Source organism: Aedes aegypti, chromosome 1, assembly GCF_002204515.2.
Source record: "Aedes aegypti strain LVP_AGWG chromosome 1, AaegL5.0 Primary Assembly, whole genome shotgun sequence".
Classification (NCBI taxonomy): Eukaryota; Metazoa; Arthropoda; class Insecta; order Diptera; family Culicidae; genus Aedes; species Aedes aegypti.
The window spans coordinates 37,402,440-37,425,622 of record NC_035107.1 but is presented as its reverse complement, the minus strand read 5'-3'; the positions used below and the strand labels follow the sequence as shown (position 1 = coordinate 37,425,622).

Sequence of the window (23,183 nt, the reverse complement as noted above, 5' to 3'; positions counted from 1 at the left end):
AGTTACAACGCGTACTGAAAGGGTTGTCTCAAAGTAACTGCACACTTAGTCTTGAATTTAAATCTCGGTAATGCAAAATGCCGAACGGGTTCCGTAAAACTTCATATATACCGATTTTTCGTCAATAAACTACGTTTTACCGACTTTCGTTAAAATTTGTTTCTGATTTTTCGGTACCGGTTTCATTATACGATATTTCGTCAAATCTAAATGCTGACTGAGTCGTAAAAAGAAGTAATCACCGACATCGGTAGTGACGTTTGCTGTATCTCGGTAATCGTACTTCCTCCTCCTGTCAACAACATCTTCAACGTAGGCGCCATTTTTATGTGAATTTGAGATGTGCATGACGCGTTAAGATAAGTGAGTAAAAGTTAGTGAAAATGGAGCATATAATACTTCAAATAGAAGCAGAATCGGAGCCAGTAAGGACTAAATTTAAACAAATACTACGTAAGTACTAATTTATCTCTTTTTAGAATTATTTAGGAGCACCAGAGGCAATCCTTTGCTTCTTTTGTAATCAACAAGTAGCGGGATACGTCGACGGTTTGCACCGTCATGTGAACTTTCATTTGAAAGAAAATCATTTTCATGCTGACTTTGTCGCCTTTAATTGCACATTTCAAAAATGTAAAATGTCGTACGCGCATTTCAGTTCTCTGAAGCGTCATATACTTCATGAACATCCTCCATTATCCGCCGGAACTAACGCTGCGAAGGAAGTTCCACAAAATGCAAACAATTTCGCTCCTCCTTTGAAAAAAGTGAGGCTAAGCGCTCAATCTGAAACATCTCAAATCGAGTTCCCTGTAGAGCAACAAGCTGCAGAATCTGTGTTATTCAGTGCCAATTGTAATCGAAGGGATGAGCAACCAGCAGTCACTCTGGAAGAAATCAAGAAAACTGCCGGTTTGGGTATTTGCCGGCTGCTTGGTGATGTAGGACTTCCGGAATCCAAACCGTTAGAAATAATTAATTTGTGCGAAAATTTGGTTGGAATGATTTCTCAGCGACTTCAAACTATGACTTTGTCTCTCCTACGAGAAAATGGTGTTGGAATGAGCGATAAAAGTACAGTACACTTTTTGAACGAATTCCATTTTAATGGACTTTTCACAGATGTGTCGACCTGTCGCAAAAGAAACAGTTTTTTTTTTGAAAAAAAAATCGCTGTGTCGATTCCTGAGCCAACAGAAAAAATGAGGACGTTCGCCATGTTCAAGGATTGCACAAAGTTGTTCAAGTTCCTGAAACCTTTTCCTATATTCCCATTATTGACACTTTAAAAATGATCTTCAGAAACCCATCAAACCAAAAGTTTTTGGAAGAGTCTGAAAATGAAAAGGAAGTCGTTGGGGCAATTAAAGAATACAGCTCATTTCGTACAGGAGAAGTCTTCATAAATAAAGCATATTTTCAAAAGCATCCCAATGTAATTAGATTAAGCCTATATCAAGATGATGTAGAGTTGGGGAATGCGTTGAGCAGTAGAGCTGGTATTTACAAAATATCATGCTTTTCCTTTAAAGTTCAGAACTTTCCTGACAAGTTCAATAGTTCCCCAAGAAGTATTTTCCCAGTCATTTATTGTACATCGTTAGACGCAAAAAAGCAAGGTTACAATAAAATACTGGAACCATTGATTGCAGATTTGAAAAAGCTGGAAAATGGAATTACAGTATATTATGAGTCTGAGCCGTTTGTGCTTAGAGCCACCCTTGCCGTTTTTGTGGGTGACACATTAGCTGTGCATGATGTGTTCAATTTATTGGGACCAGGAGCCAACTTCTTCTGCAGGATTCGTACCATTTCGAGACCAGTGTTTAAAGAAAACCCACATTCCCAACATCCAATTCGAACCAAGGATTGGTATGAATCCAAAATGCAGCAACTCAAATCAGGAGAAATATCTTCAAAAGAATGTGGCTTGCAGTCCAGAAGTTGTATACTGAACGAGCTAAACAACTTTCATGTTTGCGAAAACTACGTGCTTGACGTTATGCATGATATGGCAGAAGGTGTCGTACCGTTAACCTTGCAACTCGTTCTAAATCGTTATTTAAAAAGCGAAGAAATTGACCTGAATGTCACATACGTCAACTACAGAATCAACACTTTTGCTTACGGATATATTGATAAAAAAAACAAACCTTCCTCAAATTTCACGGAAGAAATGCTACGAAAAACAAATAAATGCAAAATAAAGCAAACATCGTCACAAAACTTACTGTTACTTCGCTCGTTTCCGTTCCTTTTTGGACACAAAGTTCCAAAGAATTGTCCTTACATGTTGTTGATCGGTCATTTGATCAATATCGTAAGAATTTTGATGTCACCAATAGTATCTGATTATATGCTTGCGGAACTTGAGGAGCACATAAGCCAGTTTCAGTTATCATTCTACGAACATTTCCAAAAAAGGATCAACAAAAGTCACCATATGGAGCATTACCCATACTGCATAAGGAAAAGCGGAAGCATGAAGCAGTACAATTGCTTAGCGTTTGAGCAAAAGAACTAGCCGTGTAAAACCCAGACTGCTAATTGTAGAAATTTCAAAAATATCTGTAAAAGTTTAGCAAAACGTCAGTGCTTTAGCATGACTCTGGACATTTTAGAGAACCCTTTTACGGACAAGGTGAACTACAAATCCGGTAAAATAATTCATCAGATTGAAACACTAAGCGACAAGTTTCTGCCAGAATTCCAGGAAGATCTACTATTCGTTCCCACAACTGTGACGATGAACGGTATCGATTTTCGGCGGAATTTGATTGTATCCCTCACAAACCATAATAACATGTTGTATCCAACGTTCGCTATCATACAAGAAATCGTCATCATACACAACACGACTAACTTTCTTGTGAAAGTTTGTCAAACGACTGATTACAACAATTTTTATGAAGCCTATGAAGTCGAAGTACTGGAAGAGGAACGTTTTCTTCAAGATGTTGAAGTTTACCAGCACACCACTTTTGATTTCTGGTCACCGTACGACAGTCAAAAGAAATTCATATCTCGTCGATTTTATTGCCTGGATTACTGACTGTTTATGAGTAATATAGCATGCATCGAAATATTTTGTATAATACATCTCATTTTTCTCTCTTTAGATGACGAAGAAATTGATGAGCATGATCTGTTTATGTCCCTTAATGAATCTGATTTCAAACGCCTCGAACTGAGTACAAAAATGGTTAAGATAATCGAGAAAATCCAAAAAGCACTTCTATCGGAACAATTAATTGAAGAGGAATACCTGGAGAATGGCGAAAAAGATATTGCTGGCATCAATGAAATTCCAGAGGATCTCCAACAAGCAGAGCCGCCCGGCGGTGACCCAAGCGTTGAAACTATACCGAAGGATCAGGAGGACGTTCAACTGAGCAATAGTCCGAACCCCTACGCAGGAATTACTTTGGAACGGGTAAGAATAACACTTTTATGCACTTCGCATTTTTAAACAGCATCTTTCTTTAATTGACTTGTCTTCACTTCAAAACATATTGCACACGGTGATACTTTCACTTAAGCTCTAATTACAATAAGAAAATCTACTGTTCATTAAGAACAAACGATACAAACCACTTTAGATTGAAACGAAACTGCTCTATTTTGAATGAAATCATATTTACTTAGACGATCCGAATTTGATAATTTGATGTTTGAGCAGTCATAAATCAGTGGAGTGCAGTCCCTACATTAACAGTCTGGCGAAATGGACTGTCAGAAGGGAAAGGATCTGAGCTAATCGAATATAATACATAGGTTCATTTATAGATTTCATAACGCCGAAAACGTCCACTTTAAACACCCCACCCATCAAAAATTACAACTGCAGGGCTGGTAACAAGTCTCTTTTCAGAGACTTGGTTTCTATTTTAATACGAGGCTCTTAGGTGATCATAAAATGAAACAAAACTTTTAATTATCAAGTGCACATGTAATTCCTGGATGATATAACCAGTAATCAACAAGCTAATAACTTCTTAGCTAATCACTTTTTGGTCTCTATTTTCAAGCATGAGATGTCTAAAGTTCCTACTTAAGGGCAGCCCTGCAACTAATTCCAAAGGGTATCGGTGGGCCAGAAAATATAAGATGAAGAAGAGGCGAAAGAGAGTAAAGTTATGCTTTTATTTTTAAGGAAATTGATATCAATATAATTTTTTCGAAAACCGAGGAAGGAATGAGTATTATTGAAACTCTACGAGAGGGTAAAAAGCCTAGCGACAAAACCGTCAAGCAAATTACCCATCTGCTCGGTCAGTTTTTAAAGCTGAACTACGGAGTGTAAGTATTGGTACAACAAATCATAGAATGGTTGTTTAATTGTTTCTATGATGTTCCAGACGTGCCTCTACCTTCTACAAAAACATACTTGCGAAGTCCTTGGTACAAACCTATCCTGTTCTGGCGTCGTCTGTCTCAGTTGTGCCGCATGTGAGTATGATTAGCATAGTTGCATTTAGCAAAATAACATTGGTACCTTACTGTTACAGGCACTATGGTTTTACCTTAACGGCCGAGGTGACGGAAAGCATGCTGGTAAGATACATTATCACATGGAATATCTTGCCAAACAAGCAGGAACTCGAGTATTCAACAGAAAATCGCAGAAAATTCAAAATCAACATCTCACAAAACCTGAAAGTGCTGATTTATGTGAAGCGGATTTATTTGCTATGGTACGTTGTAATTTTACTTTTGTGAATGTTTCAACCATTTTTTAATATTACTACTTTTAGGTTGAGGAGCTTAAATTTATTGTACCAGTAGCTGAAAACCGAAACCGCATTAATGAGTTATGGGAATCAACGTTTGCCTACCGATGCCAATATCGTGCCAACAATGATGTTTTGTCATTCTTGGAAGAATTTCCTGTATCAATCGCCTTCCTTGGCGAATTGGTAAGTATTGTTTTTCTTTTTTGAACACGGGATTGCTACTTAATATTCTATATATCTCAATAATCGTTTCATTATTCAATTTTTGTTAATATTATATATGTTTGTTTTTCAGATCGAATATGATTATCAACGTCTGACAGGCCGAAACATCGTATTCGTCAACGAATGGTCAAATTGGCAACAAAAAGTGCTGCATGCGCATAAATATATGTTCAAAGAAATCTCTGATGGTATTTACGAATACCGTAAAACGGGGTAACTTTGATAATGCGGGTAACTTTGATAGTGCGAGACACCCTACATACTAAACGAAATAACGAAGTTTATGTCAATTAGTTAAGAAAAACGAATGCAAAAGTAAAAAGTATTAATATGACACTTCATGTCAAAGCTATTTTCGTTGGAATCAAGTGCATTTGAGGATTTTTATGCAAATATTAAAAATTTATAAGATTTTAACATTTTTGCAACGCTTACAAACAATCTGTTCTACGACCACTATTTGATAAAGTCATAATGAGTTCGTCACTTACCCATGATAGCCTAGTTATAGTAGAACATGAATTCGGTCTCAAATCTCTTAGCGAAAACCATTTTTACAAACTGGGACCATTTTTGTAATCTAAGTCAGAAATTTCCATATAGCGTTAAACGCCTAGAGGTATGCAACGCCCTATAAATGTTCCGTAATTCATTCAATCTTGTTCGATTTATACTCCATTATCAAAGTTACCCCTAAATAGAAAACCGACTTTCGATTATATGAAAAATTATATATTCATTCAGAATAAATCTTTTGGCAATCTATCAAGTGCAATCGATAGCTAGGATGTCAGTACTTGTTTTAAAAATATAAATTGTAATTCTTTGAAACAGCATGCATAAATATTGAAGTTTTCTTCGAGAAAACTATCAAAGTTACCCCGTTTTACGGTACACCTTTTTTGTCTATTTTTTACTATTTTTTTTGTCGTTGATTTAGATTTTTTGAGAGCACTTGCGATTGATTATTCGTGCAAAAAATCCAACACGAGGGTCGACACGTTTACGTGACGAGGAATCATCGAAAGAAAATCCGTTGAATGGTTTGCTGCACTGGACTAAGGTTACATAGTAATGGTAATAGATGTTAGAAGAAAATTAGAACTTATTTGGTGTACATATTATTACCTTATTATAGTTGGATGACCCACTCCCGACCAGCTTCAAAGTCCCGGTGATGCTAATTAGAGGAACGATCATGACATCAGGAGAGCAATGCTTCATATCTTGGAACCACATTAACGTGCCAATGGGTTCCAATATTATTCGAGCATTTGGCATTTTTTGTCAATGCTTCGACGTATTTGGAAGAACTTGCGCAGCCACTGACAAGCAATTCCAACTTTTCTTCAAAGCCATTGTCTTCACCGAATCTGCGATTCCTACAACATGAGAAAAATTTGTGCGATCCTTAGAGGACTACGCGATACGTCCAAGGTTTTATTTTAACATTTTTAAATAAATAAAATGACCAACAAACTCAACTCAATTTTGCAAAGTAGTAAAGAAATTATCTCTAACAGAAAAATATGAATTGTAGATTCACGTTGTTTTCGCAGCATTAGTAGCACCACCAATATTGTAAAAACATTGGCATTATAATAGTTCAAAAATAATTGCATATTATTGACGATGCACTTAATGTATAGTGAAATTCACGCAATATTGACATTGGGTGTTTACGGTACACATATTTAGCTTTTTATTTTTGACGAAATTCGGTGAAATCCAAGGTATTCTACAGTCAACTTTACGGATCGATTCGACACAAAATTTAAAAAAATTACCGAAATCCGGTAAAATACTTTTAGTAAATCTCGGTAAACCGTACCGACATTGTCGTTAAAGTTTGACAGCTGACAAAATTGGAGTTTACCAATTGTTCGGTAATCTGAACTTTTACCGAGATTTTTAACGAAATCTCAGCTGTTGGGTTCTCGGCGAAAAACTTTACCGTCCTCGGCGAAATAAATTAAGTGTGTGGATAAGTTCATCTGAAACAAAACAAGTAGCTATAAAATTTGAACAGATTTATTTAGGACATTTTCAGTCCCAGTTGGTTACAAACGTCAAGAAGAAGAAGCTTCTTTGAACATATAGAACCGTGGAAAGTTTTTGAGAGATCACCAATTTAGTTCCAGGTCCCTTTCAATTCAATCAAGCTTTCCACCTCGTATAAGAACAAAAATAGACGTCGATTTTTGCTGCCCTAGTTAGTGCTAACAAAATCACTCCACATTATCAACTTCTAACTAAACTTCATTCGAGGCTACACATCTACATAATATATCCGAGCTTGCATACCGGATTGAGTGCAGATGCTTCCTGACCTGAAATCAACCGTATCCTCCGGCAATCCTTGAATAGACGATGATAGCACACACCGGCTGCTACTACTGCATCTAATCCTTCGCCCTTACCGGGAGATGCTTTCGAACTCCATTCGCGAATAATAACATTTTAATTTTAAGCCAGCTTTCATCGTGAGAGCCGAACCCCGCCGGTCGGTCGTGAGCGTGACCAAGCATGGATTATCTGCCGAGGGTTGATCCCTGCTTGCCATCTGATATGTGCGCTTCATTCGCATCGGTTGGATTTCCATTCACAGCTCAGCCGGTAGTTGATAATTGAGGCCCAGACGTTCGTCGAACTGGTGGCGAGAATAGGTTTCTATAGCTATCCCCCTACCGTTTCTCCGTGCCAATTTCAAGCTTTGTCGGAATAATTGCATTCCTTGCACCCGGTTGGTAATCCCCGGTCCCTGAGAGCAAGTCGAACCGTTCGTCGTCGTCGTCGTATGGAATCTCGAATCGGTTTACTTGCATTGAAAACATGCATGCCGCCTCTCAATACGGTTCAGGGGCGAGTGCCGAATTAAAATAATTTTCAAACATCAAACACAAAAAGTAATTCATTCATTTTCTAGCTTTTCAACAGCATAATTTCGAATCGATTTGGAAACCCTCATTGACGTGGAAGGTAAATAGAATATCACGTGAATGGAAAATCATTACGTGAATGGAATTCATATTGCGTAAATGATCTTATATTATTTTGAGATAAAATGAACAAGAACTAAGACATGTTACATTTAACATTAAGCCAATCTTTAAATAAGGTTTATTCTAACTGTATCCGTTTAATCACTCTTTTTTAATAAGTTTATTAACTCTTAAAAACTCGAGATTAACTCTAAATTTTTAAATGGCCACAATTCGGAGTCCAGTAGATCAATTAATTTGAAATACATTTTAAAGTAAATGTTATTAGTTGGTCTTTCAATCCTTGGGTGAGACATATCCCTCTTTTCTAGATAATGGAAAAAGCGTGGATACGAGGGGTCCAAAATTGGCCTCAAACCGATATCTCAACATCCAAATGAGCTAGAAGTTTGATGTCTTCGGCAAAGTTATTCGGCATATCAAGGGCGATGAAAAATCTGATTCAGTATTTATCCGCTAGGTGGCACTAGTGGCAAATTTTATTCAATCATCTGTACCTCAAGATCCTTATCAGCTAGAGGGTTCAGCAGATCAAGAGCTATCTGGCGGTGAAGGGCCTGTTTGAGAATTTTCCGCTAGGTGGCGCTAGTGACAATTTTTCTTCAATTGTCTGTATCTCAAGATCCTAATCTGCTAGAAAGTTGTGTCTTCGGAAATGCTGTGCAGTAGATCATGGGCTATCTGGCGGTGAAGTACCTGATTGAGAATTTTCCCGGTAGATGGCGCTAGTAATATTTTTTTTAATTGTCTGTATCTCAAGATCCTTATCAGATAGAAGGTTTGTGCCTTCGGCAAAGCTATTCAGCAGACCAAGAGCTACCTGGCGAAAGAGAGTCTGATTGGAAATTCATCCGCTAGGTGGCATTAGTTAAAAGAAATCTGCAATCTTCAGTCAGAATGGAATGCAAGGTTCTTCGTGGGGCTCCCGCTTGCCAACAACAATTCTGAACTCCACAAATCTTTTCCACTTAAAGATTCCTATCCTTTAGAAGGTTGGTGTCTTCGATAATGATATTCAGCAGATTTAGGGCTATCATCGCTAGGTGGCGCTAGTATCAAATTGAATGAGAATTCATCCGATATATGGTGCTATTAACCTTTTTTCTATTGTCTGTATTTAAAGATCCTTTTCAGCTATAAGGTTGGTGTCCTTGACACAGCTGTTCAACAGATCAAGAGCTATCTGGTGGTGAAGAGCTGATTGGAAATTCATCCGCTGGGTGGCGCTAGTAAAATGAAATCTTCAACCTTCTATACATCAAAATCCTTATCAGCTAGAAGGTTGGCGCCTACAGCAAAGATATTCAGTAGAATAAGAGCTATCTGGAGATGACAATTATTGGCACCAATAGGTATATGAAATTGATCACTGTGTCACACGATCTTATTTCTTACTAATAGAGCACCGATATCAATGTAACCTATAGTAAGTGAACGTCGTTTATTGTAATAATTGTCAAATTGTGTGCTGTGAAGTTTTTGATGTTAAAGAATGCTTATTTCTATGAAAATAATATAAAAATGCAGAATGCATGTACGGTATAGTATTGACAGATTTCCATGAACTTTTAGTTCTAAACAAGGGTTGGATCATGGTGTCAGCCTGAAAGTTTGTGAGGATACTTAAAATATATCCCCAAAACAGATTTTAACTAATAGAATTTCTGTAAGATAGTTTGAAATTCCTTTGCGAATTGCCTACATTTAGGCGTTTTTCGTGGTATCCTTAAAATTAATTTATGAATTATGTTCGTAAATATTGAATTGTTAAGAATTCGTCAAGCATATTCGGATTTAGAGAGCCCAAACTTAGTAGATAGATTTGTTTTCAAAACTATGATTGTTGATAAGTGATCAATTTTACCCCGAAATGGGGTCTCGCAACAATATTGTTGTGCTAGATCCTTATCAGCTAGGTTGGAATCTTCCGCAAAGATATTTAGCTATATTCAGAATAATTTTGTTGAGTTATAGAACCATATTAAAAGATGGTTTTTATGACTTCCCTTATAGTCTGCTGGAGCGCAGTTGAATAAATTTTGTATTTTTATGCGCTAATATTTTTCACCTCTAAATAACCTTCAATTTGCTAAATAGTTTTGCGAAGCAATCAATCTTCTAGTGGATAAGAAAGAGGTAGAGAATATTAAAGATTTTCTTTCACTAGTGCATCCTTGTGGATAAATTTCCAATCAGATTCTTCACCGATAGATAGCACTTGATCTGCTGAACAGCTTTGCCGAAGACACCAACCTTTTAGTTAATAAGGACCTTAAGATACAGAAAATGAAAAAAATGTTACTAGCACCACCTAGCGGATAAATTCTTATTCGGATTCTTCTCCGCCATTTAGCCCTAATTCAGATGAACAGCTTTGTCGAAGATACCAACCTTCTAATTAATAAGAATCTTAAGTGGATTTCATGATGAAAATTTGTTACTAGAGCCATTTAGCGGATAAATTCTCAATTGGATTTTTCACCTCCAGGTAGCCCTAAATCTGCTGAACATCTTTGACGAGGACACCAAATTTCTAGTTATTAAGGGCCTTGAGTTAGTAAAGATTGAAGAGTTTTTTGTTACTAGCGCCACCTAGTGGATTAATTTCCAATTAGGCTCTTTACCGCCAGATAGCTCCTGATCTGCTGAACAGCTTTGCCGAAGACACCAACCTTCTGGCTGATAAGGATCTTGAGATACAGACGATTGAATGAAATTTGCCACTAGTGTCACCTAGCGGATGAAATCAGTTTTTTCATCATCAGATAGCCCTTGATATGCCGAATAACTTTGCCGAAGCCATCCAACTTCTAGCTCATTTGGATGTTGAGATATCGGTTTGAGGCCAATAATGCATTGTAAGAGATACAAAAAAAGTAAGGCAAAGTTGCTTGTAATTGAATGGTTTACACATTACTGAAGCGTGTATAATATAATTTCTACAAATAAGAAAGTTAGTTACACAATTTCTATGAAAACCCTAATTATCAATAACACTAAATTAAGGGCCAAATCAAAATCATTCCAAAGCTCAAAGTGCATCTTTCCGCGTAAAACTGATTCCTGGGCCACTGTGCAGAGGGGTGAAAACTTACGCCAACTATCAAGGGTCCAAAAAAAGGTTTTGAGTGCATCAAAATAAATTTTGAGTGTTATCGGAAATTTATTTTTTACTCAAACACGTTCACTTGATTTGCACAATCAATTTCATGTCGAAAAAAAAAAACAATATGTGATCGCTTTGAATTTTAAGTTACAGGCAAACGATTCCCAAAAATAGGGGTTTTCCTAGTATTTTGGGTAAAATAAATTTTGAGTGTTATCGAAAATTTATATTTCTGCTCAAACATATTTACTTGACTCCTACAATTAAATTCATGCCGAAAAAACTACATAGAATATTGTCTTGCGAATTTTTTACAGACGAACAAATTGGGATATAAGTTTTGTTATTTTTTAGGTAATAACAGTTTTGAGTGTTGGTAGTTCCTGACTCCAACCGTTATTCTTCTCCTATGTTATTCTTAACTCCTTAGGGCTGGCGTCGGTTTCGTACATCAGTACACGGTTTTGGTGCTCTTCAAAATCTGGCACAAGTAGTCGGGAACCCGCATTCTGTGCAGCGCTGTGGCAATGGCCTCCCAGCTGGCGCTGTTGAAAGCGTTCTTAACATCTATCATGACCACGGCGCAGTAATGATCTCCTCTACGCTTTTGTTTCAATAATGCTTTCTCGGCCCTCTCCAGCACTGTCCGAATTGCGTCCACCGTCGACCTTCCTTTCCGGAATCCAAACTGCCTTTCTGATAGCCCGTTCTCGCTCTCTGTGCATTTCATCACCCTGCTGAGGATTACCCGTTCGAAGAGATTGTCGAGTGTATCCAGTGTATAACCTAGCCGCTTGAGTGAAAGATCATGCTAGGTCATCTTAATCTGAATACCTATAGTTCATACTGGTCAAGCAGGACAGGAAGGGTTAGAAGTGAGTGACCAAATAAGTTCCACACTACGGTATCTGTGGTTATCTCATTATTGGGATTTCGTTACCGGATCTCGGAATCGAAAAACGCGGATACCTCGAGAACAATTAGGGGAACTTACGTATTGTCGGCAGCCTAAGCAGCCGAACTTTAAAAAAAGGGCACTTTTACGCAACAATAAAGCACAACAATTAGCAGGAGACACCTGAGCTACACTTGAGCACTCTTCATTCATTAATTATTATACACAAAACACTATTTTATTCTACTAATCTTCTATTTTTCCTCACCAAAGTCACGAGGCACTTGTTTTTTTATCGGCAATGCAATTACTATTGTCGGCAATAAAAATGTTCACTTCGGCAATCTAAAACTGCGCAAAAACTAGTTTATGTATTGGTAACATTTCTTATTTGTTGACAAATCCTGAAATTAAATGTCACTCATTATGTTCGACTCGTTGAAAGGGCCAATGCAGAAAAGTACAGACTACACTGAGAACAGAATTGCAGTTATAAATAAAATAGCAGAGAGTCAAATTAAATACACAACGCCACTAAATATATGCAGACTAAGGCGCCGTTCACAAATTACATAACGCTCTAGGGGAGGGGGAGTAGGCTCAAACGTTGCGGCTCAAACACAATATTTATTTTTTTCAAGCAAAGACCGTTGCGGAGGGGGGAATGGTCGAAAATTGTACATTTTAACGTTATATCACTAATGGACGCTGCCTAATTTCGTTTTCATTTATTTCATCGAATTTTTCTTGTATTCAATCTCACTATGGCAGCATTTTGATTGTAAAAATTGCCATGTCATAGTTATAAACTTGCAGCAAGTGTGAATTCAACCTAGAAGTTGCAGCATGACGTCATGGGTAATTGATTCATAGTATTGTGCTCTGCAAGAAAAATCCACGGAACACGATTATCGATGAATTTCAGAGTTTCATGAGTAGCGAAGAGGGGCTTGCATGTAACCCATTCATTACATGCAAGCCCCTTTTCGCTACTCACACTACTGTTTGTTAGGGTGCGGTTTAGTTTTCAAAAGTTCTCAAAATCAAAAATTCTTGTACTCTTATGAATTCAAATCATATTTGAAGAGAAACCTCAAAGCTTGAGCCAACAATATTAAGATTTAAAGAGGGCGCAAGCGTCTTGAAGGTAAATTTTCAAGTTATAAAAAATGGCCTTCAGTGAAGTCACCATAACTTTGGTAATTTCTAAACAATTTTGAAACATTCAACACCGTTATCTTAAAAATTAAATTTATGAAAACTTTGTAAAATATAAAATTAGTGTAAAATCAAAACTAGTTTCAATAAAAAAAAAGTTTACTCCAAATGTTTCCTCATTTTACTAAAATAATATGTTTTTTTCTTTTTTTTTCTATCCTTATTAACGAGATTTTTAGCCCTGGGCAAGTTCATCTCGGGACCAACGGCTTTACTTCTTTTACTTACATCAGGAAGTCGTCACGGACCTGGTGTAGTGGTAAGAATACACGCCTCTCACGCCGAGGACCTGGGATCGAATCCCATCCCCGAGATAGTCACTAAAAAATATGTTTGTTTGATCATAACTTCATATATACTCAACCGATTCCAAATCATTTTGCATGGTTCGGAGGCTCACTTAATTGTTTTCAAATTTTCCATAAGCCACATTTCACTAAAAAAATGTTTTGACCAAGTTATTCAACAAAAACTGCACAAAAACATTATTTTTTAACGAAAAACGCCAGTTTTTTTTTTAATTTTTGTCAGTTAAACAGTATTTTTAAAGCTGAAACTGGTTTTCCCCATTTGTTAAACCTTTGAAAAGGACTTGTCAACAATTTTAAAATAATTTTGAAATAATAATATTTTGCTCATGTTAAAAAAATATATGCACTATTCAACTCGGAATTGAAACAAAATTTTTATAGGAAAAATGTCATTTTTGGCGAAAAAACTTAAATAATCCAAAGAAGTTCGATTTATTCTTTAAAAAAACTTGTTTTTGGGTAGTTTTGGTTACGAAACTAAGCCAAAACCATTGTTTTAAATGTGTTGTATGAACAGTATGGAAACAACTATTTTTTGCTTCAAAAACACGTACAGTCAAGTCTCCTATTAGACACATGGTTGGGGCTCGTAATAGGAATCTGCGTTATAGGAGACCCTTATGGAATTTCATCACTTTGGGGGTGTCGTTGAATATCTCGTATGCCAAAAGAGATAGCACAGTACTGTCTTCGGCGAAGTTTCAGTGCTAAGTACGATCTACCTTTAGGAGTTGAGGATCATCCTTTTAGTTGAGAACTTGGCCAGTAGGGGCGCTTTTTCTAATTTGCACTATATGAACCATGAGTGATAAGAATGCAAAATTTTGTAACATATGATATCTCTAGATCCCGATGTTTTGATGTCTTCGGAAGAGTTGTTCAGTAGCTCAAGGGCTGACATTCGGTGGTCATTCTGATACGGAATTACACATCAGGCGGCGCTAGTGGGCATGGAATTTTTGTTTTGCGCATAGCTCAGTTGCCTGACCACTTAGAAAGATGGCGTCTTCGGCAAAGTTGCTCAGTATCACAAGGGCTAACATTATTTGAGCCGAAAGTCTCGAAATTTTGCCACTAGGCGGCGCTAGTGCGCAAAGAATTTTTTTTTACGGATAGCTCAGTAGCCTGACCAAAGTTGTTCAGTATGACAAGGGCTATCAATTTTCCTCGCATTGTCACGTTTAAGTAAAAGTGCCTAGAGAAAAATACATACATTATATTATACAATCAGATAAAAGTGTGGCTAGTACCCTAGTATTTTAGACGGATTGGGAGAATTTTTGATCAATTATTTTTACTGAAATATGTGATCGTTAGCTATTTATATGAACCAAAGGAAAATATATGTAGGGGAACCTGGTCCAATTCGGACCCTGTTCTAATTCGGACCATCAAGCATTTCTCAATACTGGCGCTACTGTAAAGATCGTGGGTACCGTAAAACGGGGTAACTTTGATAGTTTTTTCGAAGAAAACTTGAATATCTAGGCATGCTGTTTCAAAGAATTATAATTTATATTTTTAAAACAAGTACTGGTATCCTAACTATCGATTGCAGTTAATAGATTTCTAAAAGATTTATTCTGAATGGATATATAATTTTTCATATAATCGAAAGTCGGTTTTCTGTTTTGGGGTAACTTTGATAATAGAGTATGAATCGAACAAAATTGAATCAATTACGGAACATTTGTAGGGCGTTGCATACCTCTAGGCGTTTAACGCTATATGGACATTTCTGACTTAGATTACAAAAATGGTCCCAGTTTGTAAAAATGGTTTTCGCCAAGAAATTTGACACAGAATCCATGTTCTACTACAACTAGGCTGTTAAGGATAAGCGACGAACTCATTATGACTCCATCAATTAGTGGTCGTAGAACAGATTGTTTGTGAGCGTTTCAAAAACGCTAAAATTCTATAAATTTTTAATATTTGGATATAAATCCTCAAATGTACTTAATTCCAACGAAAATAGCTTTGACATGAAGTGTCATATTAATACTTTTTACTTTTGCATTCGTTTTGCGTAATGCATTAAAAGAAACTTAGTTATTTCGTTAAGTATGTCGTGGGTCTCGCACTATCAAAGTTACCCGCATTATCAAAGTTACCCCGTTTTACGGTACCGTTTTTCTGCTCACTGTTTGGCTTAGATCTAACACAATAAATTTGACGCCTTTGAAAGGCGGCCTTTCAGTTATTACGTTTGCTTTTTATATTAGTTTATTGTTTTGAAGTGCTCAGGTGTACTGTCGGTTGGCGTTATTTCCAAGCTTCTATAAGCGACAATAATTCTCCAATCCCTCTGTGTTATTTTATAATCGAATCACCCTAGTCTAAGCTTTCATCTGACCATATGGTTTTGATATGTCTATGCACCGTTTGTGCTCAACGAGTTTGAAAATCTCAAAATGTGTGTTGCTCCAATCCGGACCTTTTGATATGGTTCAATACGGACCTCTTGATTTTCAACGTATACTCAGTCTATTCTAAGAGCTCCGCTCCGTGAAAATCTTCCCGACTCGATCGAAAATCACAGAAGTTGTAATATTGATTAATAGTGCCTTTGTTTCTGTTGCGGTCAAGAAAATGGCTTCGCAAAAAATCTAAGAAATGAGGTAGATTACCAAAAACTAAAGGAATCAATAAATCAGCTACTTGAAAAGCATCTTCATCAATACCACAGCTAAGCTTTATCCAAAATAGTTTGGCAATACGCTATAAAAAACGTTTACGAGTACTATATAAGAACAATACAGTCAACTATCCCTTACCCGATTTACTGTGTTCACAAGCTCGAAGTAAAGCGCAGTCCCTTCAATATAGTGTACTTTAATCCATAAATATAAGTAGGTACTTCTCAAACTTGAATTTACGAGACTTCGAGTCTGTTTGTTGCCTGTTTCAGTTTCCCATACAAGTTCACCTTTTCAACCCGATATTTCATAGCAAAGTTTCAATGTGTTGAAAATTTTACAATATCCAACTTCAAAATTATTTTTTCGAATGTATTTTGTCAAAATAAATAAAAAAAAGCTCTAAAATTTGTAAATATGTGTACTTCATCTCGATAGCTCCCATACACGATAGACTGTTCAAAATCGAGTCAGGAAGAGTTTACTGTACCCAATTTTGAACAAGTTTCCGATATATTTTTTAATGAAATTCATATTTCATTTGAGCTTGTTCTGACTCGAATTATTTTGAAATTTCTCACGCATTGAGTTTATTTTTTATGCTTGCGCTTGCAGAAAAAGTTTAATAAGCTTTAATACCAAACAAATCTGAGTTATATTTTGTTACTAACATTGCAAATAACGATGAAATATAGGGTGGTCCGAATTAGAACATGGGGGGTCCGAATTGGAACAAGGTTGGTCCAATTCGAACCTTTTGGAGAAGTTGGTTCAAACATGTCTAGCCATGTCCTGGTAGGAGCTATCACAAAACTCTCTGAGAGAAAAATGTTGAATTGCGCTTTCACGAAAACATAAAACTTTTCATGCCGTTCATCGTGCTGAAAAGATATGGCCAAAAAACTGTTACTAGGTCCAAATTGGACCATGTTCCCCTATGTTTATTTATGTTTATTATGTTTATTTATTTCGTCATTGCATGAACTCCGCATTTTCCACGATATAGATTGGATGGAAATGAAGTTAGGTTGGAATGTCAGTCATTATTAATAAATTGGGAAATCCATTCGCTGACAATCCTAATGAAATAACTAGGACTGCCCTTATCTCTTTAGTTACACGACACTCTTGTTTGAATATTTTTAAAACATAAACCTTATTTTTCATAACGATAATTCAATCCTATAAGAAAAAATCTTTTCTCCCGATTTCTAGGTATATACAAAATCTAGAAACTCTCGGCTCAAATAATTTTCGCCCTTGTAGTACTGAACAACATTTCCGAAGACGTCTTTTTCTCTAAATGATCAGGCTACTGAGCTATCCGCAAAACAAAAATTCAATGCTCACTAGCGCCGTATGGCGACAAAATCTCGAAACTTTAGGCTCAAATCATTCTAGCCCTTGTGCAACTATACCGAAGACGCCATCTTTCTAAGTGGTCAGGCTACTGAGCTATCCGTGAAACAAAAAATATTTGCTCAGTAGCGTCGCCTTGTGGCAAAATTTCGAAACTTTCGGCTCAAATAATGTTGGCCCTTGTGATACTGAGCAACTTTGCCGAAGACGCCATCTTTCTAAGTGGTTAGGCAACTGAGCTATGCGCAAAACAAAAATTCTTTGCTCACTAGCGCCGCCTGGTGGCGTAATTCCGTATCAGAATGACCACCGCATGTCAGCCCTTCTGCTACTGAACAACTCTTCCGAAGACATCAACCTTCCAAAACATCGGAATCTAGAAATATCATGTTACAAAATTTTGCATTCTTATCCCTCATGGTTCATATAGTGCAAATCAGAAAAAGCGCCCCTACTGGCCAAGTTCACAACTAAAAGGATGATCCTCAACTCCTAAAGATAGATCGTTTATAGCACTGAAACTTCGCAGAAGACGGTACTGTGCTATCTCTTTTGTCATACGAGATATTCCACGACACCCCCAAAGTGATGAAATCCCATAAGCCCTGGGTCTCCTATAACGTTCTGGTGTGTCTTATAGGAGTGAGCGTAATAGGAGTGCACGTTATAGGAATGCGTTTAATAGGAGACCCGACTGTACATACAAATATTTGAAATCGGTTGAGTATTTATGAACTTATGGTCAAACAAATATGAATTTTTCCGCAAAATGAAGAAAAATTTCGAAAAAACTTCTTTTTACAAAAATTTGTTTCGATTTAAGACAAATTTGATGTGTTACAAAGTTTTCATAAATTTAATTTTGAAATTAATGATGCTAAAAGTTTCAGAATTGGTTACAAATAACCGAAGTTACTTCACTGAAGGCCATTTTTTATAACTTGAAAATTCACTTTCAAGACGCTTGCGCCACCCCTAAATCTTAATATTCTTGGCTCAAACTTTGAGGTTTCACTTCAAATATGATTTGAATTCATAAGAGCACACGAATTTTTGGTTTTGAGTACTTTTGAAAAATAAGCCGCACCCTAGTGTCTATGCGCAAAAAATCGCTAACAGGGAACGCAAAATTGAAAATTCTACAGGCTTTTTTACATTTTTTTACGTTTATATTATTCTCAGTGTATGAAAAAAATAGAATGAGCCCTTTGCAAATCAATTCACTTATGATTTGACACAAATACATCATCCTCTGATTGCCTGTAGAACAACAGGAGTGTTGCCAAAATAATTAACCTATTGAAAGACGTATATTTTATATGTTTCTCAGTATATTGAAGTTTATGCGCTACAATCTTCAGATAAGGAAAGTATTGAAAGGCTGAATTTTAATTTGTGATTTGAAGCATAAAAATTCAGTATTTTCGAGTGCTTTATAGACTAATCAAAAGTTTAATAGTGCATGAGTGATCGGTGCGTAGCTTTTGTGACAAATTGGTATTGGAGCGGAGAATTCGACATTTCAAAGTGGTGAGTTTTTCTTAGGCTGTTCTTGTGTTGTTTTATTCGGCAGCTCACAAATGACGATAACTTCGTAAGCATTTATTTCATTCAATGATAAAATCCAAGTTATATAATATTTTTGTGAAAGATGAGGTTTACATGGAAGATTATAGTTCAAGGAATATATTGAGTACATTGAAGGTAACTCTTGTTCCGTAGATAAATTTTAACAAGGACGATAAGTGAGTGCTGCCGAAAATACCCTCAGGGTGCCGAGGCCATCATTTACCTTAAGGAGCTTTATTTAAATGCGACAATACTGCACGATGTGCAAAATTGAAAAAGAAAGAACAATTTGAATATGGGTCGCCGCTTACTACGACCTTGTTGGGCTGGTTGCTATGCAACAGGCATTGCCACCCAGCATGGATGGAATGGCCAGAATAGCCGATTGCTAGGGGTAGTCGGGGCGGTTTGGCCAATGGGGTGGAATGAGCACCCCTTGAAAACTGCATAAATTCTTGAAATTTCATCTAACATAACATGCCACCCCAAAGCTGACAAGGAAATTAAGCAAAATACATACTACAAGTCAGTGTTCCAAACTCAAAGAAAAAGAAATAAATGATGTTCGAAAAAACTGCCCATATTGCCCCGAATGGCTCTTTCAAATTTAATCATTTTGGAATGATAAAATTTGACTGTTAGAATGTTTTTAAAAATTTAACATTTTTGCGCGGAGTGTTTATAAATACTGATAACTTTCAAGTGTAGTGAAAAAAATAATTAAATTTTTAGATTATATGTGATAATTTTACAACCAAATATAGGGTGCTCATTTCACCCCATCGGTAAAAAATCGACTCAAAAAATGACAAATTTTGAAAAATCTCTCATGCATTCGGGAATGTTATAGGACAACGGAAATCATACAGATCTTGTGTATTGATCTAAGAATTGTTGGAAATCACGCAAAAACCCGAAGTTTCCATAATACTTTCAGCACTTTTATCGACTTTTTCTTAAGGTGGCCAAACTGCCCCACTTTCCCCTACTTGGATTACACTCATTTTCTCATTTTCTTGGTCCGTTTCATTCTGCGGAACCATATCATCGTAGGTACCGTATTGTGCGAAAGTGTCTCATCCGATCGCTTCTCGATCGTGGATCAACTGGTCCGCACATAGTAATAATTGGAATAGAAGGCAGAATCAAATATACCGTCGCGAAGACAACAAGTTGTTGTGCGTTTTTTTATCGTGTAAAGCGAAGTATGCACTTCAACAGAAAAGTAATCGCCTATCTCGGTGCGTGGGAAATTTCTTGCAAGAACTGCTCAAGAAAAGCATTTTTCTTTGATCGCAGTACACAGTTGAAAAGAAATGTCATTTCAAACGGAGCTCACTGTAGGAAATTTCTTGACCATTTCACTGTAGGAAATTTTCTCCCATTTGAACTGAACTGTCAGTTTTTCAATTGCGTACTGCAATCAGAATAAAGCGCATTCTTGATCTATTCCTTAAGAAATTTCCCATGCATCAAGATAGGCCGGGAAATTACTTGTCAGCAGCGAATCAGGCTTGAATATAAAGTAGTTCTGTTCGCGCAATAAAGTGTACTTTTATCTAAGTCAGCCGCGAGTTTCTATTGGAGTGTCCCAAAACCGGCTTTGATTGACGCGCGAACACATACCTAAACTCAAAGAACGAATTTCACGTAGCCTCAAATACACGCAAAATCCAATAACTTTCTATAACGTGAAAGGAATTACGTAATAGGATTTCACGTAAATGGAAGCAAAAGGAGGTTTTAGTGTGGTTTTGAATTCAAACGTTGAACGGTCGCAAAACCTGTATCACTTTCTCATCGGGTCGTCCCAATAGAAGCCATCCACTGGCCATCATCCACACGAAACCAGAGCCAGAAATGATAGGACATGAGTAATTTTGCATACCGGCATAGATTGTTGTAAAGTGAGGAATAAATTTTCGGAACCATTTTCGATGCTATTCGCACAGTTTCAGGATTTTTTTTTGCTTTATGGACACGAAGCTCGTAGAATCTTTTCCTGATCGCCTCCGGCTCATGCAATATGCATATGTGCTCGCCGTATCTACTCGCTTTCGTTATTCTTGGCTCTGATGGCCATCATTTTTTTTTTGTTTGAGGGGATCTATTCACTGCAACTTGGTAGCCATGGTGTTTGTGCTGTTGTATATGGTTCACGGTTCGTTAGCAGCAATTTTCTGACATAGAATTTGGATTTAGGAGCGATTACGTTTTAACATGACAGGTGATGCTTTTGGATAGCTTGTTTAGATATTTTGCACTTAAGTCTGTGAACTAGTGTTTAAGTGAGTTATTTAAGTTCAAGAATTGAATATAACTTCGATTGTTCAAGAACCAGCTTATCCAACTAATCCACCTCAATGGCAACCGTAACCGGTTGACCGAATCCACTTATTTAAAACTCCCGTCTTGCGGGTGGAAAAGAGCACTCAACCAAGATCGAATTAAGCAAGTAAATCTCCATCCGGAAGCGCATCACGTTTTTGTGAAGCTCAGAATCGTTGTTGGCAAGCGGGAGCACCACGAAGAACCTTGCATTCCATTCTGACATTACTATAGGAGTGAGGCGTCGAAGTTGTGCCATGCCTACTAGATCGTTTGATGTCCGATCCGATGCTACATTCTCGAAGTTCTTTCAACAGGCTTTTAATTGTCAACCATCATAACAGGGTTGGAAGACAAGATCTATGACAATGTTCATTCAGTACCACACAGTTTTCAATTAAGGACGACTCCATCCACTGTTGCAAACAAACGAGCCCTTTACTTCACTTGGTGGCAGCAGCAGCAGCAGCAGCTCCTAAGACCTTCCGGTGTTTGTTCGATTCATCACAGCAACTCGCAGCGACAGAACTTCTGATCCCGGGCACCACCCTCACTCGCTCTAAGATGTATCCCCATCTGCGAGTGAACAAGGAGTCGAGAATGGCGACAATGGCACCACCCCCGAACAAGAAGGGGAAGGTTTGTCGCTTTTTCGGCTGCTGCAGAACCACAAGCTCTTAGATAATTAAAGCGAATGACTTCGGTGTGCAAAAACAGCTTCTGGGGCCAGCTTTTGCTTCCTTCTGTGCTTCGCGCGAAAGACTCGCTGCCGGGCGTATCGCATGACTCGCAGAATTATCACAGCAACGGCAACAGTAGAAATTGCACCCCCAACATTCTAAATCAGAATAAGACAAACGTTCTCGAGTTTATTTTCCTGACGGTTGCGTCTTAAGCGGCAGAAGAATGATTTAATTGAAACCGAGGAGGAATTTTGCAAGAATTTACTATGGAAGGGAGATGATAGTTGGGCTTACGTCCTTTGTCTTGGAAACCACGGGTCTAGTTTGGGTGAATTGTAACTGAATTTTCTGTCGAAGACGAGTCTTATGGAAGAAAATCCTAGCGGTAAGCTAAACTTATTAGTTTACTCGAAATAAATTAAGTCTCCATTACTTTGATGAACAACTTACTTAGGGAATCCTCTAAAATCTACTGCAAGACTATTCTAAAAAAAAAGACTTGCTTTATCAAACCTATCATAGGACAAAAGGATAAACCCGGAAAACTTTTTTTTCAATTAGCCCCGTGAGAAGGTGCAACTTTTCTCCATTAACGAACGACCGGACCGGTTCCGGCAAAAGCGTGACAAAACATTTACGCGGGATCAAGCCGTCCAACTACTGCGTTGGATAAGAAACTTGTTGTACTTTATAACTAGATTGCCGCCGCCAGTACACTGAATTGACCCACTTGGGCAAAAAGTGTTTGCGAGGCGTTTTTGCCCCTTTCCGGTTTCTCGGTTTTTCCTCGTGAGTAGCTAGTGAAGTTTTCCTGCACCAGTGCTGTTTGTCATTGGATGGTGAACGATGTCATCCTTGCTAAACGGCGAGCGATGAAGCTCGGAATCACTGAATATATAGCAGCAAAGTGTGACATCTTACTGCCTGGGGGAAAATTTTCCGGACAAGTTTAGGAAAGTTAGAGAGACGTTCCGTAAACTGTTTATCCTCTGCCAAGGAGATTTCGTTTCTGGGATACAAACAGTGGATCGGACGTTGAAATGATTCTAGCTGGAATGAAGTCGTAGATCAAAGCTGCTTGAATAATTCTGTAAAATGTTATTGGAACAAATGCT

The 23,183-nt window shown here is 37.4% G+C and overlaps 1 protein-coding gene across 1 annotated transcript; it reads left to right on the top strand.

Moving 5' to 3' along the window:
• Window positions 1-4,399: 4,399 nt before the first annotated feature.
• On the top strand, window positions 4,400-5,175 carry LOC5579883. The gene is made up of 3 exons (XM_021838053.1): window positions 4,400-4,694; window positions 4,755-4,916; window positions 5,029-5,175. Exons 1-3 carry the CDS (start codon window positions 4,572-4,574, stop codon window positions 5,173-5,175), a joined length of 432 nt encoding a protein of 143 aa, XP_021693745.1. The 5' UTR covers window positions 4,400-4,571.
• Window positions 5,176-23,183: the final 18,008 nt, after the last annotated feature.